This window comes from Stegostoma tigrinum, chromosome 35 (genome assembly GCF_030684315.1).
Source record: "Stegostoma tigrinum isolate sSteTig4 chromosome 35, sSteTig4.hap1, whole genome shotgun sequence".
Lineage (NCBI taxonomy): Eukaryota > Metazoa > Chordata > Chondrichthyes > Orectolobiformes > Stegostomatidae > Stegostoma > Stegostoma tigrinum.
In genome coordinates this window covers 895,440-914,914 of record NC_081388.1, presented here as the reverse complement: position 1 = coordinate 914,914, position 19,475 = coordinate 895,440, and the positions used below count along the sequence as shown (strand labels likewise).

General features: G+C 43.3%; 1 protein-coding gene across 2 annotated transcripts in view; it reads left to right on the top strand.

Moving 5' to 3' along the window:
* Positions 1-19,475, top strand: part of pkn1a (protein kinase N1a) — a 262,380-nt gene that overhangs the window by 112,441 nt on the left and 130,464 nt on the right. For both annotated transcript variants that reach the window (XM_059639870.1, XM_059639869.1), the window contains exon 5: positions 13,386-13,531. In XM_059639870.1, the coding sequence (XP_059495853.1) occupies positions 13,386-13,531 (146 nt within the window). The remainder of the gene's footprint in view (positions 1-13,385; positions 13,532-19,475) is intronic.

Sequence of the window (19,475 nt, the reverse complement as noted above, 5' to 3'; positions counted from 1 at the left end):
AGATCTGATCCCTGTGGATATTCACTGGTTTCAAACCTACAACCACTTCCATCTAGAAGGAAAAGAGCAGTAGGTACATCAAGTTCACTCACCATCCTGATGTGGAAATATATTGCCATTCCTTCGGTGTCACCAAGTCAAAATCTCCAACAAAACACTGAAAGCCAAGCTACATTGGTTCAAGAAATCTGCTCACTATTCACTTAGTACATAAGACAAGAAGTAGACCACTCAGCCCTTCAAGTCAGCTCTACCATACAATGAGATAGTGGCTGATCTTAAAACTCTACTTTTCTGCCTTCTCCCCCATAAACCTCTCTTGCTTTTTTTTTATTATTCACTTATGGAATGTGGGTGTCTCTGGGTAGGTCAGCACTTACTGCCCATTTCTAATTTGCCCAGTGAGTAGTTAAGAGTCAGGACTGAGCTGTGGGTCTATAGTCACCTGTAGACCAGACTAGGTAAGGAAGCAGTTTCCTTTCTTAAAGGACATTAGTGATAGGTTTTTTCTTATAATTGACAGTGTATTCATGATCATCGTTAGACTCTTAATTCCAGATTTTTATTGAATTTAAATCTACCATCTGCCATGGCAGGATTCGAACCCCAGGATATTACTGAATCACTGGATTAACAGTCCAGTGGTCATACCATTAGGCCTATGTCTATCTGAACCTTGAATATACTTAATGATCTATTCTTAATAGCCCTCTGGTGAGAAATTGCCCCTCATTTCTCTCTGAAATGTGTGACCCCTTATTCTGAGATCTTACCATGTGGTCCAAGACTCTTCCACAAGAGGAAACAATATTTCCACATCTGCCCTGTCAATTAGGTCACCTTAATGTGCAGGTGCCAGTATTGGACAAGGACTATAACCTGATGTTGTGTGATTTTTGACCAACAGATTTGTTTCAAATCACAAGCTTTCAGAGCCTCGCTCCTTCAGGTGTTGGTGAGAGAGGTGGCATCAGGCACAGAATTTATAAGTAAAACATCAAAGGGTCTAGAACGTATTGAACAAACATAAGATTGCTGTTTAATCTTTAAACAGTTAGAAAAGAGATGCAGGTTTCGATTGTTTAATATGCAAATCCCAGAATTTCTTGCAAGTCACTGCTCCGACATAACTAAAGGTTTTATCTGCATACTAGCGATGATATCCCAGGTCAGGCAATACATTTTATGTGTGAGGTTTAGTTTAGAGAGGGAGTGTGTGTGTCAAGTCTCGCACACACTGTCTGTCACTCTCACCTAGATATAAATCTGTGGGGTGAATTTTTAATTGTGGATGCGTTCTATTTTGTTCAAAAAGCACACAATTTCTAGGCAGTCAGCCAATGTGGAATTTTTTAAATTCCTAAGTTGGAAATAAAGCCTCTGTGACTCCTTGTTAAAACACAGACAGATTCTAAACAAGACCTCATGTCTAAAATATAGACCCTTTGATGTTTTACTTATAAATTCTCGTGTCTGATGCCACCTCTCCCACTAACCCCTGAAGAAGCAGCAAGGCTCCGAGTAAGGTCATCTGTCATCCTTCTAAACTCCATGTTCCATACTATCTTATTTTTATGTTCTCTTTTCCCTTTCCTTATCAGTTCTTTTTGGCCTTTCTTTACTGGACCATATTGCTCACAATCCTCAGGCTGACTACTATTTGTGAAATTATTATAGGCTACTTTCTTTGACATATTGCAATCTTTAATTTCTTTCACTAATCATAAGTGATGCACTTTTCCCTTTGTGTGATTGTGTCTTTTAGGAATGTATGTCTGCTGCAGACTAAAAAAATTGCTTTTAAAGCCAGCCATTACCTGTCAACTTACAAATGTGTTGATGCATTTTCCCAATCATCTGAGTAAACGTGCCCCTCATAACATGAGTTTGCTTTGCTGAAGTTTAAAGTCATTGTTTCAGAATGAACGTTGTTGCATACAAATTTCATGTAAAATTCTACTGTATTATAGTCACTATTTCCAAAGCCGCCTTTACAGCAAATTTATTAATTATTGCTTTCACACTACATAATGCCAATAGTCCAAATGCTTTTTGACTGCTCAATGCCTGTTCCAGAAATCCGTTCCATGCACAACTCCAGGAATTCACCTTCTACATTAACGTTGATGCTGACAAGGTTATCTCAGACCATGTGCAAATTGAAGTTGTCCAGTATTACTGATGTTGCATGCATCTCTAATTTCCTGATGTGGCATGCCCAACATTAGTACAACAATTTTGTGTTCTATAAACAGCTTCCACCAGTGTTTGCTTTTCCTTGCTGTTCTTAGCTCCACCCAAATTAATTAGCACATAGAACATAGAACAGTACAGCACAGTACAGGCCCTTTGACCCACGATGTTGTGCTGAACTTTTACCCTAAACTTAAGGTCTATCTAACCTTCACCCCTGCCTTATACATCACCGTATGCCTATCTAATTGCCGCTTAAATGCCCCAATGAGGCCGACTCCACTACCCTCCTCAGCAATGCCTTACCAACGTCCCTACCACTCTGAGTAAAGAACCTACCTCTGACATCTCCCCTGTATCTACTTACACTCACTTTAAAACTATGCCCCCTCGTAATAGCTACCTCCACCCTAGGAAAAATACTAGATACTGATTCTTCACCCCTTAGGAAGGTTGCTACCCCACCTCCTTTCCTTTCCAAAATGTGAATATCCTCAGCTTTTGCATTGTGGCATGTAATAAAATGTACATGTTGCTCCAGCTGGGATACAGAGTCAGAGCTCTAAACAACTGTATAACTTCAATCTCTTTATATTTGTAACACAAACAAATCACCCATAATATTGTCGAATGGTAGAGCAAGCTTGAAGAGCCAAATGGTCTTTTTCTCCTAATTTGTATGTTCGTATTTCAGCTGGCCTTGATTATAAAGGTCAGTATTCAAATAGCCTTTCTAGTTATTTTTCACATCAGTCCACTGGCTTTTAGTGATTTTGGACGTGGACCTTGAAAGCTCAAATTAGCAGAAATTTATCAATTCATGAAATTCTTTAATCAAACTTCCTCAGATTTGAATGTTCCATGTACTTCATTTTATGGAGTTTCTTCTACCACAGCTTTGCCTGTGCAATCTTTTGGTATCATTTGGTAAATTTCTGAATTCATCTTTGATTTACTTTGCCACCTAATTTGAGCCATCAGCGAATCTGGGCTTAAAGCTCTTCATTTCTGTGTCTAAATCATTTATAGATGCAGTGAAATTATCCCATATTTTGTCTCTGGCTCATGATGTATCATTGTGATTTTGTGGCACTCAACTTTCAGACACAACCTGTGTTGTTGAGACTGAGTTGTTTTTAATAGTTAATGGGACAGGCTTTGTTGGTTAGACCAGCATTTATTACCCACCCCTAGTTTCTTTTGAGGGCAGTTCAGAGTTGGCTACTTTGTTGTGTTTCTGGACTTGCACGTAAGAAAGCCTGGGTAAGAATGGCAGATTAGTGAATTGATGGTAGTGGTTACATAACCAGCTTTTTAAATAAATCTAGTTTATTTTAAAAGCTGAGTTTGCCATCTGCCATTTTGGGATTCAAACCTTTATTCCCAGAACATTAATTTGAGGTTTTGAATACTTAATCTAGTGACATTTTCACTACACCACTACACCACTGCAGCTTGGGCTTTATATGCTTTTCATTCATGGTTTGGATGCTAGGGTAGGATTGATTGCTGGCAGAAACATTCAGACCCAGAAAATAAGTAGATCTAATAAGAGATGCAGGCTTCAGTAGAATTAATAAGTTTGATTAACATCTTAGTAGGAAGGAGAAATGTTTTAATAAGACAAAATTATAGATTTTGATTTGATTTATTATTGTCACATGTATCTACGTACAGCAAAATGTTTTGTTTTGCATGCAGTATCGGCAGACCATTCCACCAAAGGTCATAGAGTGATTGAACAGAGTGAGGAATACAAAGTTACGAAGTTGCACAAAAAACAAGATCGGTATTAGATTTGAAATTTGAGAGGTCCTTTCTGAAGTCTAATAACTGGGGGGAGAAGCTGTTTTTCATCCTGTTGGTATGTGTGTTTAAGCTTTTGTATCTTCTGCCTGATGGAAGAGATTGGAAGAGATTATAAACAGGGTGGAAAGGATCTTTGAGGTTGGCTGCCTTTCCTAAGCATCGAGAGTGGAGATGGAATCAATGGATGGAAGTTTGGCTTGCGTGATGGATGAGGCTGTGTTCACAACTTTCTTTAGTCTAGCATTGCAATAAGTGCACCTGTATTGCAAACACATGTACCCACAAGATTCTCAGACTACAATTCCTGGGGAGATTTTCTATTGAAGTCTGATAGCTGGATTCTAGCACTGGTTGAAACATCTGGAATCATGGTTGTGAACTTTTATCTCAATCATAATGGATTTGTTGGATTGAATCGGGGTTAAATGGTCTAATTATATACTGACTTGATACCTTGTATTTGTGCATTGATTAGTGTCTGTTATTTTCCTTTTATCTTTTCACCCTTGTATCTAAAGATGAAAACTTTCTGCGTATCAGTTTTCTGTCTGACTAGATTTAATGAGTATTGTCCAGTAACTTACCGCCTGATTATGAGTGCAATCTGTGGGCATGCGTGCGTAACGACATTCATCGAAGTGTTGTGTTTCACAGTGGAGCATTAAATTGAAAGCTGATGGCATTTTAAGCAATATCACCAATAGCACTTTACATTAATATAGCGCCTTAATAAACAAAATGCCACGGTGCTGCACAGCTGCATTACAACACAAACTTTATTACTCAAACACACATGGTGATATTGAAGACAATGGCGAAAAGTTTGATCAAAGAGATGTACGATGTGGAAAAGGACCCTTTGGTCCAACTTGTCCTTGCCAACCAGATATCCTAAATTAACCTAGTCCCATTTGCCAGAATTTGGCCCCTATCCCTCTGAATCATTCCCATTCATTTACTCATCCAGCTGCCTTTTAAATGTTGTAAATGTACCAGCCTTCACTACTTCATCTGACAGTTAATGCCATGCACGCACCACTCTCAGTGTGAAAAGTTTGCTCCTTGGGTCCCTTTTAAATCTTTCCCCTCTCATCTTAAACCTATGCCCTCTAATTTTGGACTTCCTTACCCTGGGGAAAAGACCTTGACTATTTACCTTATCCATGTCCCTCATGATTTTATAAACTTTGATAAGGTCAGCCCCCAGCCTCTGACTGTCCAGGGGAAATAGCCCCAGCCTATTCAGCCTCTCCCTACAGCTCAAACCCTCCAACCCTGGCAACGTCTTTGTAAATCTTTTCTGAACCCTTTCAAGTTTCACAACAACTTTCCTGGAGCAGGGAGAACAGAACTGAACACAGTATTACAGGAGTGGCCTAACCAATGTTCTGTACAGCTGCAACATGATCTCCCAATTCCTATACTCAGTGCACTGACCAAGGAAGGCAAGTGTGCCACATGTCTTCTTCAATACCCTGCCTACCTGTGACTCCACTTTCAAGAAACTGTGAACCTGCACCAACCATCCCCAGGACCTTACAGTAAGTGTATAAGTCTTCCCTGAATTGCCCTACCAAAATGTAACAACACACATTTATCGAAATGAAACTGGATCTGTGTTTTTTTAGAAAATATAGAATCATACAGTGTGGAAACAGACCATTCAGCCCAGCAAGTCCACATCAACCCTCCGAAGAGCGTCCCACCCAGAACCATCCCCCTACCCATTCCCTGTAACCCTGCATTTCCTATGGCTGATGTACCAAATGTACATATTCTTGAACACTGGGCAATTTAGTATGGCTAATCCACCTAACTTGCAGATCTTTGGTCTGTGGGAGGAAACCAGAGTACCCAGCAGAAACCCACGCAGACATGGGGAGGAACATACAAACTCTGCACAGACAGTTGCACAAGCATGGAATCAAACCCAGGTCTCCTTGCTACTGTGAGGCAACAGTGCTAACCATTGAGCCACTGTGCCCTGAAAAGCCTGAGCAAGATCCTGTTGTACTCTGAATTAACTTGATTCGCTGTTTCATCTGCAGATTTACTAACAGTATATTATTCACATCCAAATCATTTATATAAATGATTAAAAAGCAGTGAACCCAGCACAGATCTTTGCGGCGTACTGCTAGCCTCCAGTCCAAAAAACAACCCTCCATTTTTTAAATGAAAGATGTAAACAGAAGAAAACAAGAATCACTCCTGGGACAGAACCAGGTGAAACTGAGAGCAAAGCCCACTATGCTCTTCCGAAACACAAAATAAAGATGTAGCACTTCCTGCGGTTGCAGGGAAAGGTGCTGGTGTGGTGGGGGCTATTGGCGAGTGTGGAGTGGACGAGGGAGTCACAGAGTGAGCGATTCCTACGAAATAGGAGCAGGGAGGGAAATATCTTTGGTCTTGGGGTCAGATTGTAGGTCGTGGAAGTGGTGGAGAATGATGTGCTAGTTGTGGAGGATAGTGGGGTGGTATGTGAGGACCAGAGGGATTCTGTCTTTATTTTTATTGGAGGGGGAGGGGGTTTGAGGGTAGAAGTGCGGGAAACACAAGAGATGTGGTTGAGAACATTTTCGATCACCAGAGAGGGTGGATGTTGCAGTCCTTGAAATAGGAGGACATTTGGGATGTCCAGGAGTGGAACACTCCATCTTGGGAGCAGATGTGGCGGATTTTGACATGGGATGAAGCTCTGTTCCCAAGATTGAACACTCCACTCCCGTACTGCACACCTACCCCAATACCTTCCCCCTCACCTCCATCCAAGGCCCAAAGCAAACTTTCATATCCAACAGGCGTTCGCCTGCACATCCTGCAACCTGGTCTCCCTAACCACTGTTTCCGAAGTGGTCTCCTCTCCATCAGTCAGACCAAGTGCAGACTCGGGGACCGTTTTGTGGAGCATCTGCCCACTGAATGTGCCAAATTGAAAACTAATGCAAACTCAAAAAGGTGAAATGGAAACTTATACTCCAGAGACGATTAACTGAATCAAAATATCATTATCCAGGCTAATAATACACTCCAGACCCCGTGGTGCCAAGTGGTCTCAAAAGACCTCAACCATGCCGCATGCTTTCTCTCCAGGGACACCCGAGTGCAGATGTAACCGTGAAGGAGGGGCAGACAGTCAGGAACAAGTTTGGCCTGCTGCCCGGACCAGTTGATGGCTGATGAACAAATCGTTACACCAAGGAATGTCTGGGCAGCAGGTGAAGAAACGGCAATGGAGAGTGTGTGGCATCAACCCATAAAAATAACACTGTGTCGTTTGAATGGGCACCAGAAGGATATCCCTGAGATGGCTCAGATTGTAGGGCACAGCGGAGGGTCAGCAGCGCAGGGTCAATGTTGAGTTCTGGATGGACAAGGGTCAGTTTGTCCGGAAGTCCACCGCATGCCTCAGCTGCCTTGACTGCAGGCGAGGTGTTGGGACAAGGGCCTTGTTCATTGGGCTCCAGATGGTTCGGGGCATGAACTGGAGGTGGACTGATGGCATCATAGTTTGGTGCCAGGGTTATCCAGCCTGCTCCTGTGCTATCTAGTGTGTGCCTTACGCTGGTCAGGCTCTGCATCGAGCTGTCTCCTCCCTCGAACCAGCACAAACTGCGCTCGAGGAGGAACCTGTTCCTGAGCAGAAGCTCTGTAAGGAGAGTTACCACTCCCGTAGAGGGAGAGCTCCAGCACAAGCAGACAGTGTCCCAAACTGTGATCAGGTCCAGGTAGAAGACAGACAGGCAATTCCTGGAAGAAGACCTGAGGCCAGGACCACTCCACAAACAGTAACTGCATGCTGTAACAGAGGCTGCGCGCCTGACGGAAGAACTACATCATTAGGGTGCACCACCTTGGAGGAAGCCTGACATAAAGGCATTGCTGCAGTGCCAGAAGGCGGAAAGTCACTACCTGAGTATGAAGATGCCTAACCATCCTCCATAAGTGGGAGACTCGGAATTCCAGCAATGACCCACTGTTGCCTCTTGTCCTACAAAAACTCAACAAACTTTTTCTGTATGGTGGTGACAAAGCCAGGGACATGGGCCAAAGTGACCAACTGGTACGACAATATGGTTTATGATCGGCACTTGGAACTGTCCCATCCGGTGTGCAAGGTGGGCGGACACCTTGGTCTCCAACTCAACCCAATTTGCTGTCCAGGATTCCTCAGCAGGGCAAAGATGGATTCCCAGGTAGAGGAGATAACTGGTACTCCACATAAAGCACTGGAGCTCCTCTGGCAGGGTGTCCATCTGCCACGGAGCAACCAGAAGTCCTGGCACTTGCGCAACTTCTGTAGATCGCATGGGTCTGTGAACATGAGGAGTATGTTGTCAGCATACGCTGAAGGAACCACCTTCAGCCCCAGCATGTGCAGAGCCAAACCCAAAAGCTGCTTACACAAAAGGCACAGGAATGGCTCCAAACAGGGATTAAAAAAAAGCTGGACAGAGAGGGTAGCCTTGATGCACTGCTCTTCCCAAAGCACAGAGTGTTGTCAGGGACCCGTTAACCTTCACTAGGCACTCCGAACAGTGTACAGAAGGTGGATTGAGATGACAAAAAGAGTGCTGAACCTGAATGCTTGCAGAGACCTCAGTAGATAGTTGTGATTCACTGTTGAATGCCTTTTCCTGATCAAGGAAGAGAAAAGTACTTGACAGACCAGTCCTGTAGAAATAATTGATCACACCCCAGATCAGGTGGATGTTGTGGATGCCTTGGGCCACGGTGGTGTAGGGCTGGTCTGTGTTGATCATGTGGTCCACAGTGCAAAGGCGATTCAAGATTCTGTAGTCTGTGCTGAGTAGGGAGACGGGATGCCAATTTTTTAGCAAACTGTGATCCCGCTTCTTAGGCAATAGAGTGATGATGGCCCTGCGCTAAGAAAGGGACATCTGTCCGGTCGCGATACATTCTTCCAGGACCCGCGCACGGTCATCCCCCAGGACATCCCAGAACACCCTGAAGAACTCCATGTGGTCAGCCTGCCCTGCCCTAGGGACTTGCCCTTGAAAAGGTGGTTGAGGGAACTTGCCATTTCCTCTGAGCTTAGAGGGGCATTGAGCCTCTCGGCAACCTCTCGGGCCTGACCTGAGGAGTGTCCTTCCACAAAACTTTGCAAGCTTCATCACTGGACGGTTCTGGAGAGAAGAGAGCCCTATAATGATGCCTCACTTGTGCTCAGATGACCTCTGAATCCAAGCCGAGGGATCCATCATCGGCTAGTAGCACAAGGAAATGTTGGCAGACCCCATGCCTCGAAGGTGGAGTCAAAGTCAAGACCCACAATCTCTGGACCAACCAAGATGCAACAGTAAAAGAAAAGGATATGGATGGGGTGGACGAGTTCTATCTGAAGTGCCCTACTCCACTGTCACCTTGGACTGAATGAGGGATATGGGTCAAATGCGGGCACTTGGGGCAAGACTAGTTTGGAGGTTTTCTGAAAGTTAAAACCCTCTATCATTACCATACTTACACATAACTGAGATCTCTTTAAAAAATTTCCTTCTCAATTTCCCACTGACTATTTGGGGGGAGGCAATGACTATAGTCCAATCCCAATAAGGTGATCATCCTTTTCTTATTTCTCAGTTCCACCCAAATAACTTCACTAGACGTACTCACCAGAATTTCCTCCCTAAGGAGTGTCCATGAAGGTCATAGAGGTAGAGAGAGATTTAGAGGGGGAATTCCAAAACTAAGGACCTTTGCAGTTGAAGGCAAGCTGCCAATGATGAAATCATTGGCATTAAGGTGTTTTTTTCTTCTGAATTGAAGAGAGGCAGCATTTAAGAACCAGAGCTGTTTTGTTGAATTGCAGTTTTGCCAAAGGGTGTGTTTAGGGGACACTGCCTGTATTGGAATAGTTAGTTAGGGCCTAGACCCTATCGCCTTCCTATATTTTGAAGGGGGAGGGGTCCTGATCTGGTCCATAACACTGGTTAAATGTGATAGACTTTGAATAGCTCAGGCACCTCCAGACTGGGCATTCATAGCCATCAACAGCAGATTCATATTCCAACCTAATCTGTGAACTCTGGACCAGCTTTTTATTCACCTGTGGGACAAGGGCATCACTGGCTGGGCCAGCATTACTTGGCCATCCGTAGTTGTCCTTGAGAAGGAGGAGGTGAGCTGCTGCCTTCATCTGCTACAGTCCATGTGCTCAGTTGGATGTCCTTCAGTTTAACTGGGACAACGTGACCATCCAAGCTCAAGCCAACCACAGACACGCATGGGAATTTCTAGTGACCTGGTTTTCAACCTGTAATACAATCAACAAACATGTGGAATTAGCCCCCATGTACAAATCCATGCAGAACAGAACCAGAAATGATACAACCCAACTTAACAGACCGGATCATATACATACCAAGCGGGGTAGAACAACATTGCTTCATTGGAGATAACAAAGTGTAGAGCTGTATGAACACAGCAGGCCAAGCAGCATCAGAGGAGCAGGAAAGCTGACATTTCGGGTCTGGACCCTTCTTCAGTAATTTCTGAAGAAGGGGCCAGACCTAAAGCATCAGCTTTCCTGCTGTTCTGATGCTGCTTGGCCTGCTGTGTTCATTCATCTACACCTTGTTATTTCAGATTCTCCAGCATTGGCAGTTCCCACTATCTCTTGCTTCATTGGAGGCCGCATTGATGATGTTAACTGGCATAGTGATGAAATGTCTGTATGATAGCCAGCCAGTTCAGCGAGCCAGCCAACAACCTCAGAATGAAGTGATTCCACAACCAACCAGCCAGATCTGAGTTTTGGAGCCCTGTGGCATCCAGTCATGGACACCTGAGTGATTCAGTCAAGGATATAGTTCCACGACTGTCCCCATTCACAATGTTTGGCAGGGTGAGGGGGCAGTATATCAGGACAATAGATGTGATTGAGGTATTCATGACAATCTTCAGCCAGATGTGCAGAGTGAACAATCCACTTCGGCCTCCTTCAGAGGTCCCCAGCGTCACAGGTGTCAGTTTTCAGCCAATTTGACTCACTCCCCAATGAAATCAAGAAATAGATCATAGAACATAGAACAGCACAGCACAGTACAGGCCCTTCGGCCCACAATGTTGTGCCCAAGTTTTACCCTAAATCTAAGGTCTATCTAACCTCCACCCCCACCTTATACTATGATCCATATGCCTATCTAATAGCTGCCTAAATGCCCCTAATGAGGCCAATTCCACTAGCCTCTCTGGCCTGCTATTCTACGTCCTGCTATTCTCTGAGTAAAGAACTTACCTCTGACGCCTCCCCTATATCTACCTCCACTCACTTTACAACTATGCCCCCTCAAACCAAGCTTTTGTATAGCTGGAGCATAACTTCATGGCTTTTGAATTCAATCCCTCTGTTAATGAAATGCTGGTGACATTGCATACTGTAAAGATTTGTGGATCCTTACAATCATCCCTTGCCAAGCTATTTGAGTACAGTTATTACACTGGCACCTATCTTAAAATATAGAAAATCTCCCAAGTTTGTCCTGTATATAAAAAGGAGGACTAATCTAACCCGGCCAAATACTATCCCATCAGTCTACACTCAGTCATCAGTAAAGTGACGGAAGGTGTCACTCACCAATGCCATCAAAATGTGTGTGCTCAGAATAACCTGCTCAGTGACGCACATATAGGTTCTGCCAGGGCCACTCGGCTCCTGACCACATTGCAGTGTTGGTTCAAATGTGGACCAGGGAATTGACTTCCAGAGTTGGGGTGGAGCAGGAACTCAGACAGGAACTTTCATCTGAGTGTGGTATCAAGGAGCCCAAGCAAAACTGGAATCAGTGGCTATTAGGGGACAAACTCTCCACTGGTTGGAGTTATACATGAAACCACAGAAGATGGTTGAGACTTTTGGAGGTCAGTTGTTTCATTCCAAGAGATCTCTGCAGGAGTTCATCAGGGTACTATTCTGATCCTAACTATCTTCCACTGCTTCATAAATGACCTTACTTCCCTGTAAGGTCAGAAATGGGAAGGTTCCCTGAAAATTGCACAACACACCATTTGTGACTCCTTAGATCCTTTTGATGGAGAGAAAATCATGATATTGCAGCTGAAGCACAGGACACTATCCGGAGGAATGCCTGCAGGTGTTGGGATGGAGATGATTGGTCTCCAACAAATGTGTATTCCTTTTGAGAGATTTCTCCTGCTTTATACTAACTTTGATCTCGCTACAAGTGCTTGATGGGACAGTTGGTTAAATGTTGCTTTGATGTCAAGGATAAGTACACTTCTCTCACTTCTTAAGTTCAACTCTATTCTTTTAGTCCATAGTTTTTCCAAAGCTGCAATGACGGGAGCTGACTGGCTTTAGTGAAACCCAAACTAAGCATCAATGAGCAGGTTATTATTGAGCAAGTGCTGCTTTGTGCATGTTCGAGTGTAGGCTGATGGGCAGTAGTCTGGATTGGATTTGTTGCTGCTTTTGTGAACAGGATGAAGCTGGGCAATTTTCCACATGGCCAACAGTGTATCTGTAATGGAATGGCTTGCTTAGGGGCATACAAAGTCCTGAAACATAAGTCTTTTCGCACTGCAGGCAAATTGTTGTCAGGACTGCTTTATCTGTAATGTAAACCGAATGAAATATGTGCGACCATATTTTCTTTCCCTTTGTTATTTCTTTGTTAAGATAGATATTGTTTCCGGTGTCAATTGGGCTTGCAAACTGCTTCCTGTATATTCTCAACTTAGATTCAAGCTCTAGTGCACAAGCAAAACTACGGCAAATGCTAGAAACCTGAAATAAGAACAGAAAAGATTCAGTACTCCAGAGGTTTGACAACATGAGTGGAAAGCGAAGCAAATGAGGAGTTGGGTAGGAGCCTTGTTCTGAAAGTGGCCATTGACCTTGAACATTAACTTTGCTACTCTCCCCACAAATGCTGCTTGAGTTGCTAAATTTGACCAGCATTTATATTTGTAATTCATACTCTGTTCCCTGTGTAAGTTCCACTTGCGCTTTATCTTTATATCTCTCTTCAGTGGTGTCAAGTGGATTTCTGCCAATCAAAAGTAGAATTCTTGGACCTTCTTCACCAAAAAATTGTACCTATTATATTTTTCTTATCTAGATGCACTGGAAATACCAATAGTATCTAACATCTGGTTTGTCTTATTTGTATTTTATTGTTTGGGATTTTGAAAGGATTATTTATGTCAATGTAAAAAAAAATGGGTTTGATCTCTTCTCTAGTTTGAATTGATGGAAATCTGTGGGAGTTGTGTATTTGCCTGAGGTAGCAGTGAGCACACATGATCATGACCAGGAGGCCTGTTTCTATTTGAAGATAGCTAAATCTATTTTAATAATGATTACATTTGTTAATGAGTGACTATTTTGTTTCTTCTTAAAGTGAAACCAGAACTAAGTCACCTTGAGCTGAGAATTGAAGAGCTACGGCATCACTTTCGGGTGGAACATGCTGTATTGGAAGGAGCAAAAAATGTCCTCCGCTTGCTGGGGTCGGGAAAGGTTCATGATAAGAAAGCACTGTCTGAGGTAAGGTATCAGAAACCAGGTATTTCTTTTGATTGACCTCTGTGTCTGTGTGTGTCATTTATTCGGTGTTGGTTAGCCTGATGACAGTCCACTTTTAGCTTTCCTTCTTGTATAGCTAGCTATGGCTTTGAGCTTGTATTTACATTTCATCAAACTTCACAAGTTGTCATATTGTAATTCACAGTAGTATATAATATTCACGACAACTTATACCTTTATAACTTATACTTTCAATTTGACCAATTTAATTGATTTTCATTTATATACTTTGTTTATCTTTAAATTCTAGACAGGAACCATGGAAGATAAAAAGTATCTGAAGTCAGAAAAAGAGATTCAGTTAATAAAAAAGGCAAGATAGTTGATTGATCGGTTAGATAGCAGAAATATATTTATAGTTTGAAGATATAGAGTAATAGAATCGTACAGCACAGAAGCAGATCCTTTGGTCCAACCAGTCCATGCCAACCACAATCCCAAACTAAATTAGTCCCACCTGCATGTGCTTGGCACATATCCCTCTAAACATGTTTTATTCATGTACTTATCCAAATGTCTTTTAAATGCTGTAACTGCACCCACATGCGCCATTTCTTCTGGAAGTTCATTCCACACACTCACTACTGTATAAAAAGAAAATTGCCTTTCACTTCTTTTTAAATCTTTCCGCTCTCACCTTAACATAGAATATAGAACGGTACAGCACAGAACAGGCCCTTCAGCCCACAATGTTGTGCTGACCATTGATCCTCATGTATACACCCTCAAATTTCTGTGACCATATGCATGTCCAGCAGTCTCTTAAATGACCTTGCTTCCACAACTGCTGCTGGCAACGCATTCCATGCTCTCACAGCTCTCTGTGTAAAGAACCCGCCTCTGACATCCCCTCTATACTTTCCTCCAACCAGCTTAAAACTATGACCCCTCGTGCTAGCCATTTCAGCCCTGGGAAATAGTCTCTGGCTATCAACTCTATCTATGCCTCTCATTATCTTGTGTACCTCAATTAGGTCCCCTCTCCTCCTCCTTTTCTCCAATGAAAAGAGACCGAGCTCAGTCAACCTCTCTTCATAAGATAAGCCCTCCAGTCCAGGCAACATCCTGGTAAACCTCCTCTGAACCCTCTCCAAAGCATCCACATCTTTCCTATAATAGGGCGACCAGAACTGGACGCAGTATTCCAATTGCTGTCTAACCAAAGTTTTATAGAGCTGCAACAAGATCTCACGGCTCTTAAACTCAGTCCCCCCTCTTAAACTCTTAAAGCCAAAACACCATATGCTTTCTTAACAACCCTGTCCACTTGGTGGCCATCTTAAGGGATCTATGTATCTGCACACCAAGATCCCTCTGTTCCTCCACACTGCCAAGAATCCTATCCTTAATCCTGTACTCAGCTTTCAAATTCGACCTTCCAAAATGCATCACCTCGCATTTATCCAGGTTGAACTCCATCTGCCACCTCTCAGCCCATCTCTGCATCCTGTCAATGTCCCGCTGCAGCCTACAACAGCCCTCTACCCTGTCAAAGACACCTCCGACCTTTGTGTCGTCTGCAAACTTGCTGACCCATCCTTCAATCCCCTCATCCTAGTCATTAATAAAAATTACAAACTGTAGAGGCCCAAGGACCAAGAGCCCTGTGGAACCCCACTCACCACTGACTTCCAGGCAGAATATTTTCCCTCTACTACCGCTTGCTGTCTTCTGTTGGCCAGCCAATTCTGTATCCAGGCAGCTAAGTTCCCCTGTATCCCATTCCTCCTGACCTTCTGAATGAGCCTACCATGGGGAACCTTACCAAATGCCTTGCTGAAGTCCACATACACCACATCCACAGCTCGACCCTCATCAACTTTTCTAGTCACGTCCTCAAAGAACTCGATAAGGTTTGTGAGGCATGACCTGCCCCTCACAAAGCCGTGTTGACTGCATTTGATCAAGCCATGCTCTTCCAGATGGTCATAAATCCTATCCCTCGGAATCCTTTCTAACACCTTGCAGACGACAGACGTGAGACTCACTGGTCTGTAATTGCTGGGGATTTCCCTATTTCCTTTCTTGAAGAGAGGAGTTACATTTGCCTCTCTCCAGTCCTCAGGTACGACTCCAGTGGAGAGTGAGGATGCAAAGATCTTCGCAAGTGGCGAAGCAATTGCATTTCTCGCTTCCCAAAGCAACCGAGGACAAATCTGATCCGGGCCTGGCGACTTGTCAATCTTAATGTTTGACAAGATTTTCAGCACATCAGCTTCCTCTATCTCTATCCATTCCAGCATGCACACCTGACCCCAGTTTTGAAATTCCCCATGCGAGTGAGGAGCCATCTGCCATTCACATTATTTATACCCTCCCGCCCAACCCATGTCATTATAAGGTGACCGCTTAACCTCCTACGCTCCAGTGAAAAAAGTTACAGCTTATCCAGCTGCTCTTTAAAACTCAAACACTCCATTCCTGGCAACATCCTGGTAAATATCTTCTGAAATCTCACCTTAATAATATCCTTCCTATAACAGGGTGACCAGAACTGCATGCAGTACTCCAGAAGAGGCCTCACCAACATTTTGTACAACCTCAACACGACATCCCAACTTGTATACTCAAAGGTCTGGGTAATGAAGGCAAGGATGCTAAATACCTTCTTAATCACCCTGTCTACCTGTGATGCAAATTTCAAAGAATTATGTACCTGAACTCCTAGGTTTTTCTGGTCTACAATACCATCGAAGACTCTACTTTTAATTGCACCCGTCCTGCCCTTGTTTGTTTTTACCAAAACGCGATACCTCATGTTTATTCAAATTAAATTCCATCTGCCACTTCTCACCCATTGACCCAAATGATCAATATCTCTTTGCAATCTTGGAGAGCCTTCTTCACTGTCTACTGTATGACTAATTCTGGTGTCATTCACAAACTTAGTAACCATGTCTTTTATATTCTCAACTAAATCATTTATATTAATGACAAACAAAATGGACCTAGTACTGGTCCCTGTGAAATACCACTGGTAACAAACTTGTTTAAGGCTTCTTCTGTTAAATGAACTGTTTTAAGAACACTAAAATTTATTTCCCCAATTTCTCTAGCCTGCATTCCTTTCTCCACAGTAAAAACCGATGCAAAATATTCAATTGATATTTGTCCTACCTCCTGAGGTTCAACACAAAAAGATGACCTCTTTGATTTTTAAGGGGTTCTAGGAGAGAAATCATGTCCCTCAAACTTGATTGTGTTTTTTGAGGAAGCAGAGTGCTAGACATTGTTTATATGGACTTGAGTAAAACCTTTGACAAGGTTCTGCGTGATAAACTAATTAGTAAAGTTAGATCTCATGGGATTCAGGATGAGTTGCCTGTTGGATACAAACTCAGCTTGACGGTAGGAGACAGAGGATGGTGGTGGCGGGTTGTGTTTTAGATTGCACGCCTGTGACCAGCAGTGTTCCACACGGATTGCTACTGGGTCAATTTTTTTTTGCCATCTAGATAAATGATTTGGATGAGTATATAGGAGGCATGGTTAATAAGTTTGCGAATGACACCAGAATTGGTGGTACAGTGGACAGTGAAGAAGGTTATCTAAGATTACTAAAAGACCTTGATCAATTGGGTCAATGAGCTGAGGAGTGGCAGAAGGAGTTTAATTTGGATAAATGCATCTTTGTAAAACAAACAAGGGCAGGACTGATACAGTTGAGGGAAAGGTCCTGGATAGTGTTGTCGAACAGAAGGACTTGGGGGTTCAGGTACATAACTGTTTGTAACTAATGCCACACGTAAACTGTTTGGTTAAGAAGGCGTTCAGCATGCTTCCCTTTATTGCTCAATCCTTTACTTTATAGAAGTTGGGATGTCATGTGAGGATGTACAGAATGTTGGTAAGGCCTCTTCTGGAGTACTGCGTGCAGTTCTGACACCCTGCTATAGGAAAGATATTTTTACAGGATGTTGATGGGAATGACGTGTTTGGGTTCTGATGGGAGACTGGATGGACTGGGACTTTATTCACTGGAGTGTAGGAGTTTGAGGGATGCTCTTACAGAGTCTTATAAAATCATGAGGGAAATGATAAGCTAAATATCAAGGGTCATGGAGTCCTACAGCACAGAGACAGGCCCTTAGGCCCAAACTGGTCCATGCCAATCAAAAAGCCCACCCGTGCTAACCCCCTTTACCCACATTTCGCCCACATCCTTCTAAACCTTTCCTATCGATATATTCGTCCAAATGCTTTTTAAATGTTGTTAATATATCCGCCTTAACCACTTCCACATGCATACCACCCTCTGTGTTAAAAAAAAAGTGTCCCTCAGATTCCCATGTATTCTTTCCCTCTCACCTTAAACTGACACCCTCTAGTCCTTGGTTTCCCAACTCTCGGAAAACTACTGAATGCATTTGCCCTATCCATCCTCTCATGATCTTATACACTTCTATAAGATACCCCTCAGTCTCTTAGGCTCTTTAAAAAATAGTCCTAACTTGTCCAACATCTCCTGATAACTCAGTTCCTTGAGCCCTGGCAGCATTGTTGTAAATTTCTTCTGCACCTTTTCCAGTTTAATAATATTCTTAATATTGCAAGGTGACCAAAACTGAACACGATACTCCCAAATGCAACCTCACCAAAGTCCTGTTCAACTGCCAAGTAACATTACCACTTCTGTACTCATTGCCCTGAGTAATGAAGACCAGTGTGCCAAAAGTCGTCTTCACTGCCCTGTCAACCTGTGACTACTTTCAGAGAACCATGCACCTGAACTCGAATGTTCCTCTGTTCCGTACACGCATTAAGGCCCTACCATTTACAATATCTTGATTTGACTTTTCAAAATGCAAAACCTCACACTTATCTACATTAAACTTCATTTTGCCATTTCTTGGCCCATTTCCCCAGCTGATCAAGATCCTAATGCAATTTCTGAAAACCTTCCGCACTGTCCATGATACCACGTATTTTATTGTCATCCGCAAACTTAGTAATCATGCCTTGTACATTCTCATCCAAATCCTCGATATAGATAACAAACTGCAGTGGGTCCGGCACTGACCCCTGAGGCAAACCGCTAGTCATAGGCCTCCAGTTGAACAAGCATCCTTCCAGTATTATCCTGCTTCCTACCATCAAGCCAGTTGTGTATCCAATTTGCCAACCTTCCCTGGCTTCCATGTGATCTAACCTTCCAGAGCAACCTACCAGGTCGAATTTTATCAAAGGCCTTATTGAAATCCATAAAGACTACGTCTATGGCCCTGCCATTATCAACCTTCCTTATCACTTCATCAAAGAACTGTAACAAATTTGTGAGACATGATCTCCCATGCATGAAGCTATACTGACTACTCCTAATCAACTCCTTTGGGCGGCACGGTGGCTCACGTTAGCACTACAGACTCACAGCGCCAGGGACCCGTGTTCGATTCCACCCTCGGGCGACTGTCTGTGTGGAGTTTGCACATTCTCCCCGTGACTGCGTGGATTTCCTCCAGGTGCTCCGGTTTCCTCCCACAGTCCAAAGATGTGCAGGCTGAATTGCCCATAGTGTTCGGGGGTGTGCGGGTAATAGGCGGATGGGTCTGGGTGGGATGCTCCAAGGGTGGTATGGACTTGTTGGGCCAAAGGGCCTGTTTCCACACTGTAGGTAATCTAATATAAAAAAAAACCCTGCTTTTCTAATTGCATGCACATCTTACCCCTCAGTATCTTCTCAAGTAACTTACCAACCACAGATGTTAAGCACTAGTCTATAATTCCCAGGATTTTCTTTGTAGCACTTCCTTAATAAGGGCACAACATTCTCTACCCTCCAGTCTTCTTGGGCCTCACCTGTGGCTAACAATGATGCTAATATATCAGCCAGGGCCCCTGCAATTTCTTCTCTAACCTCTTGTGGGGTTCTTGGCTATATATGATCAGGACCAGGAGATTTATCCAC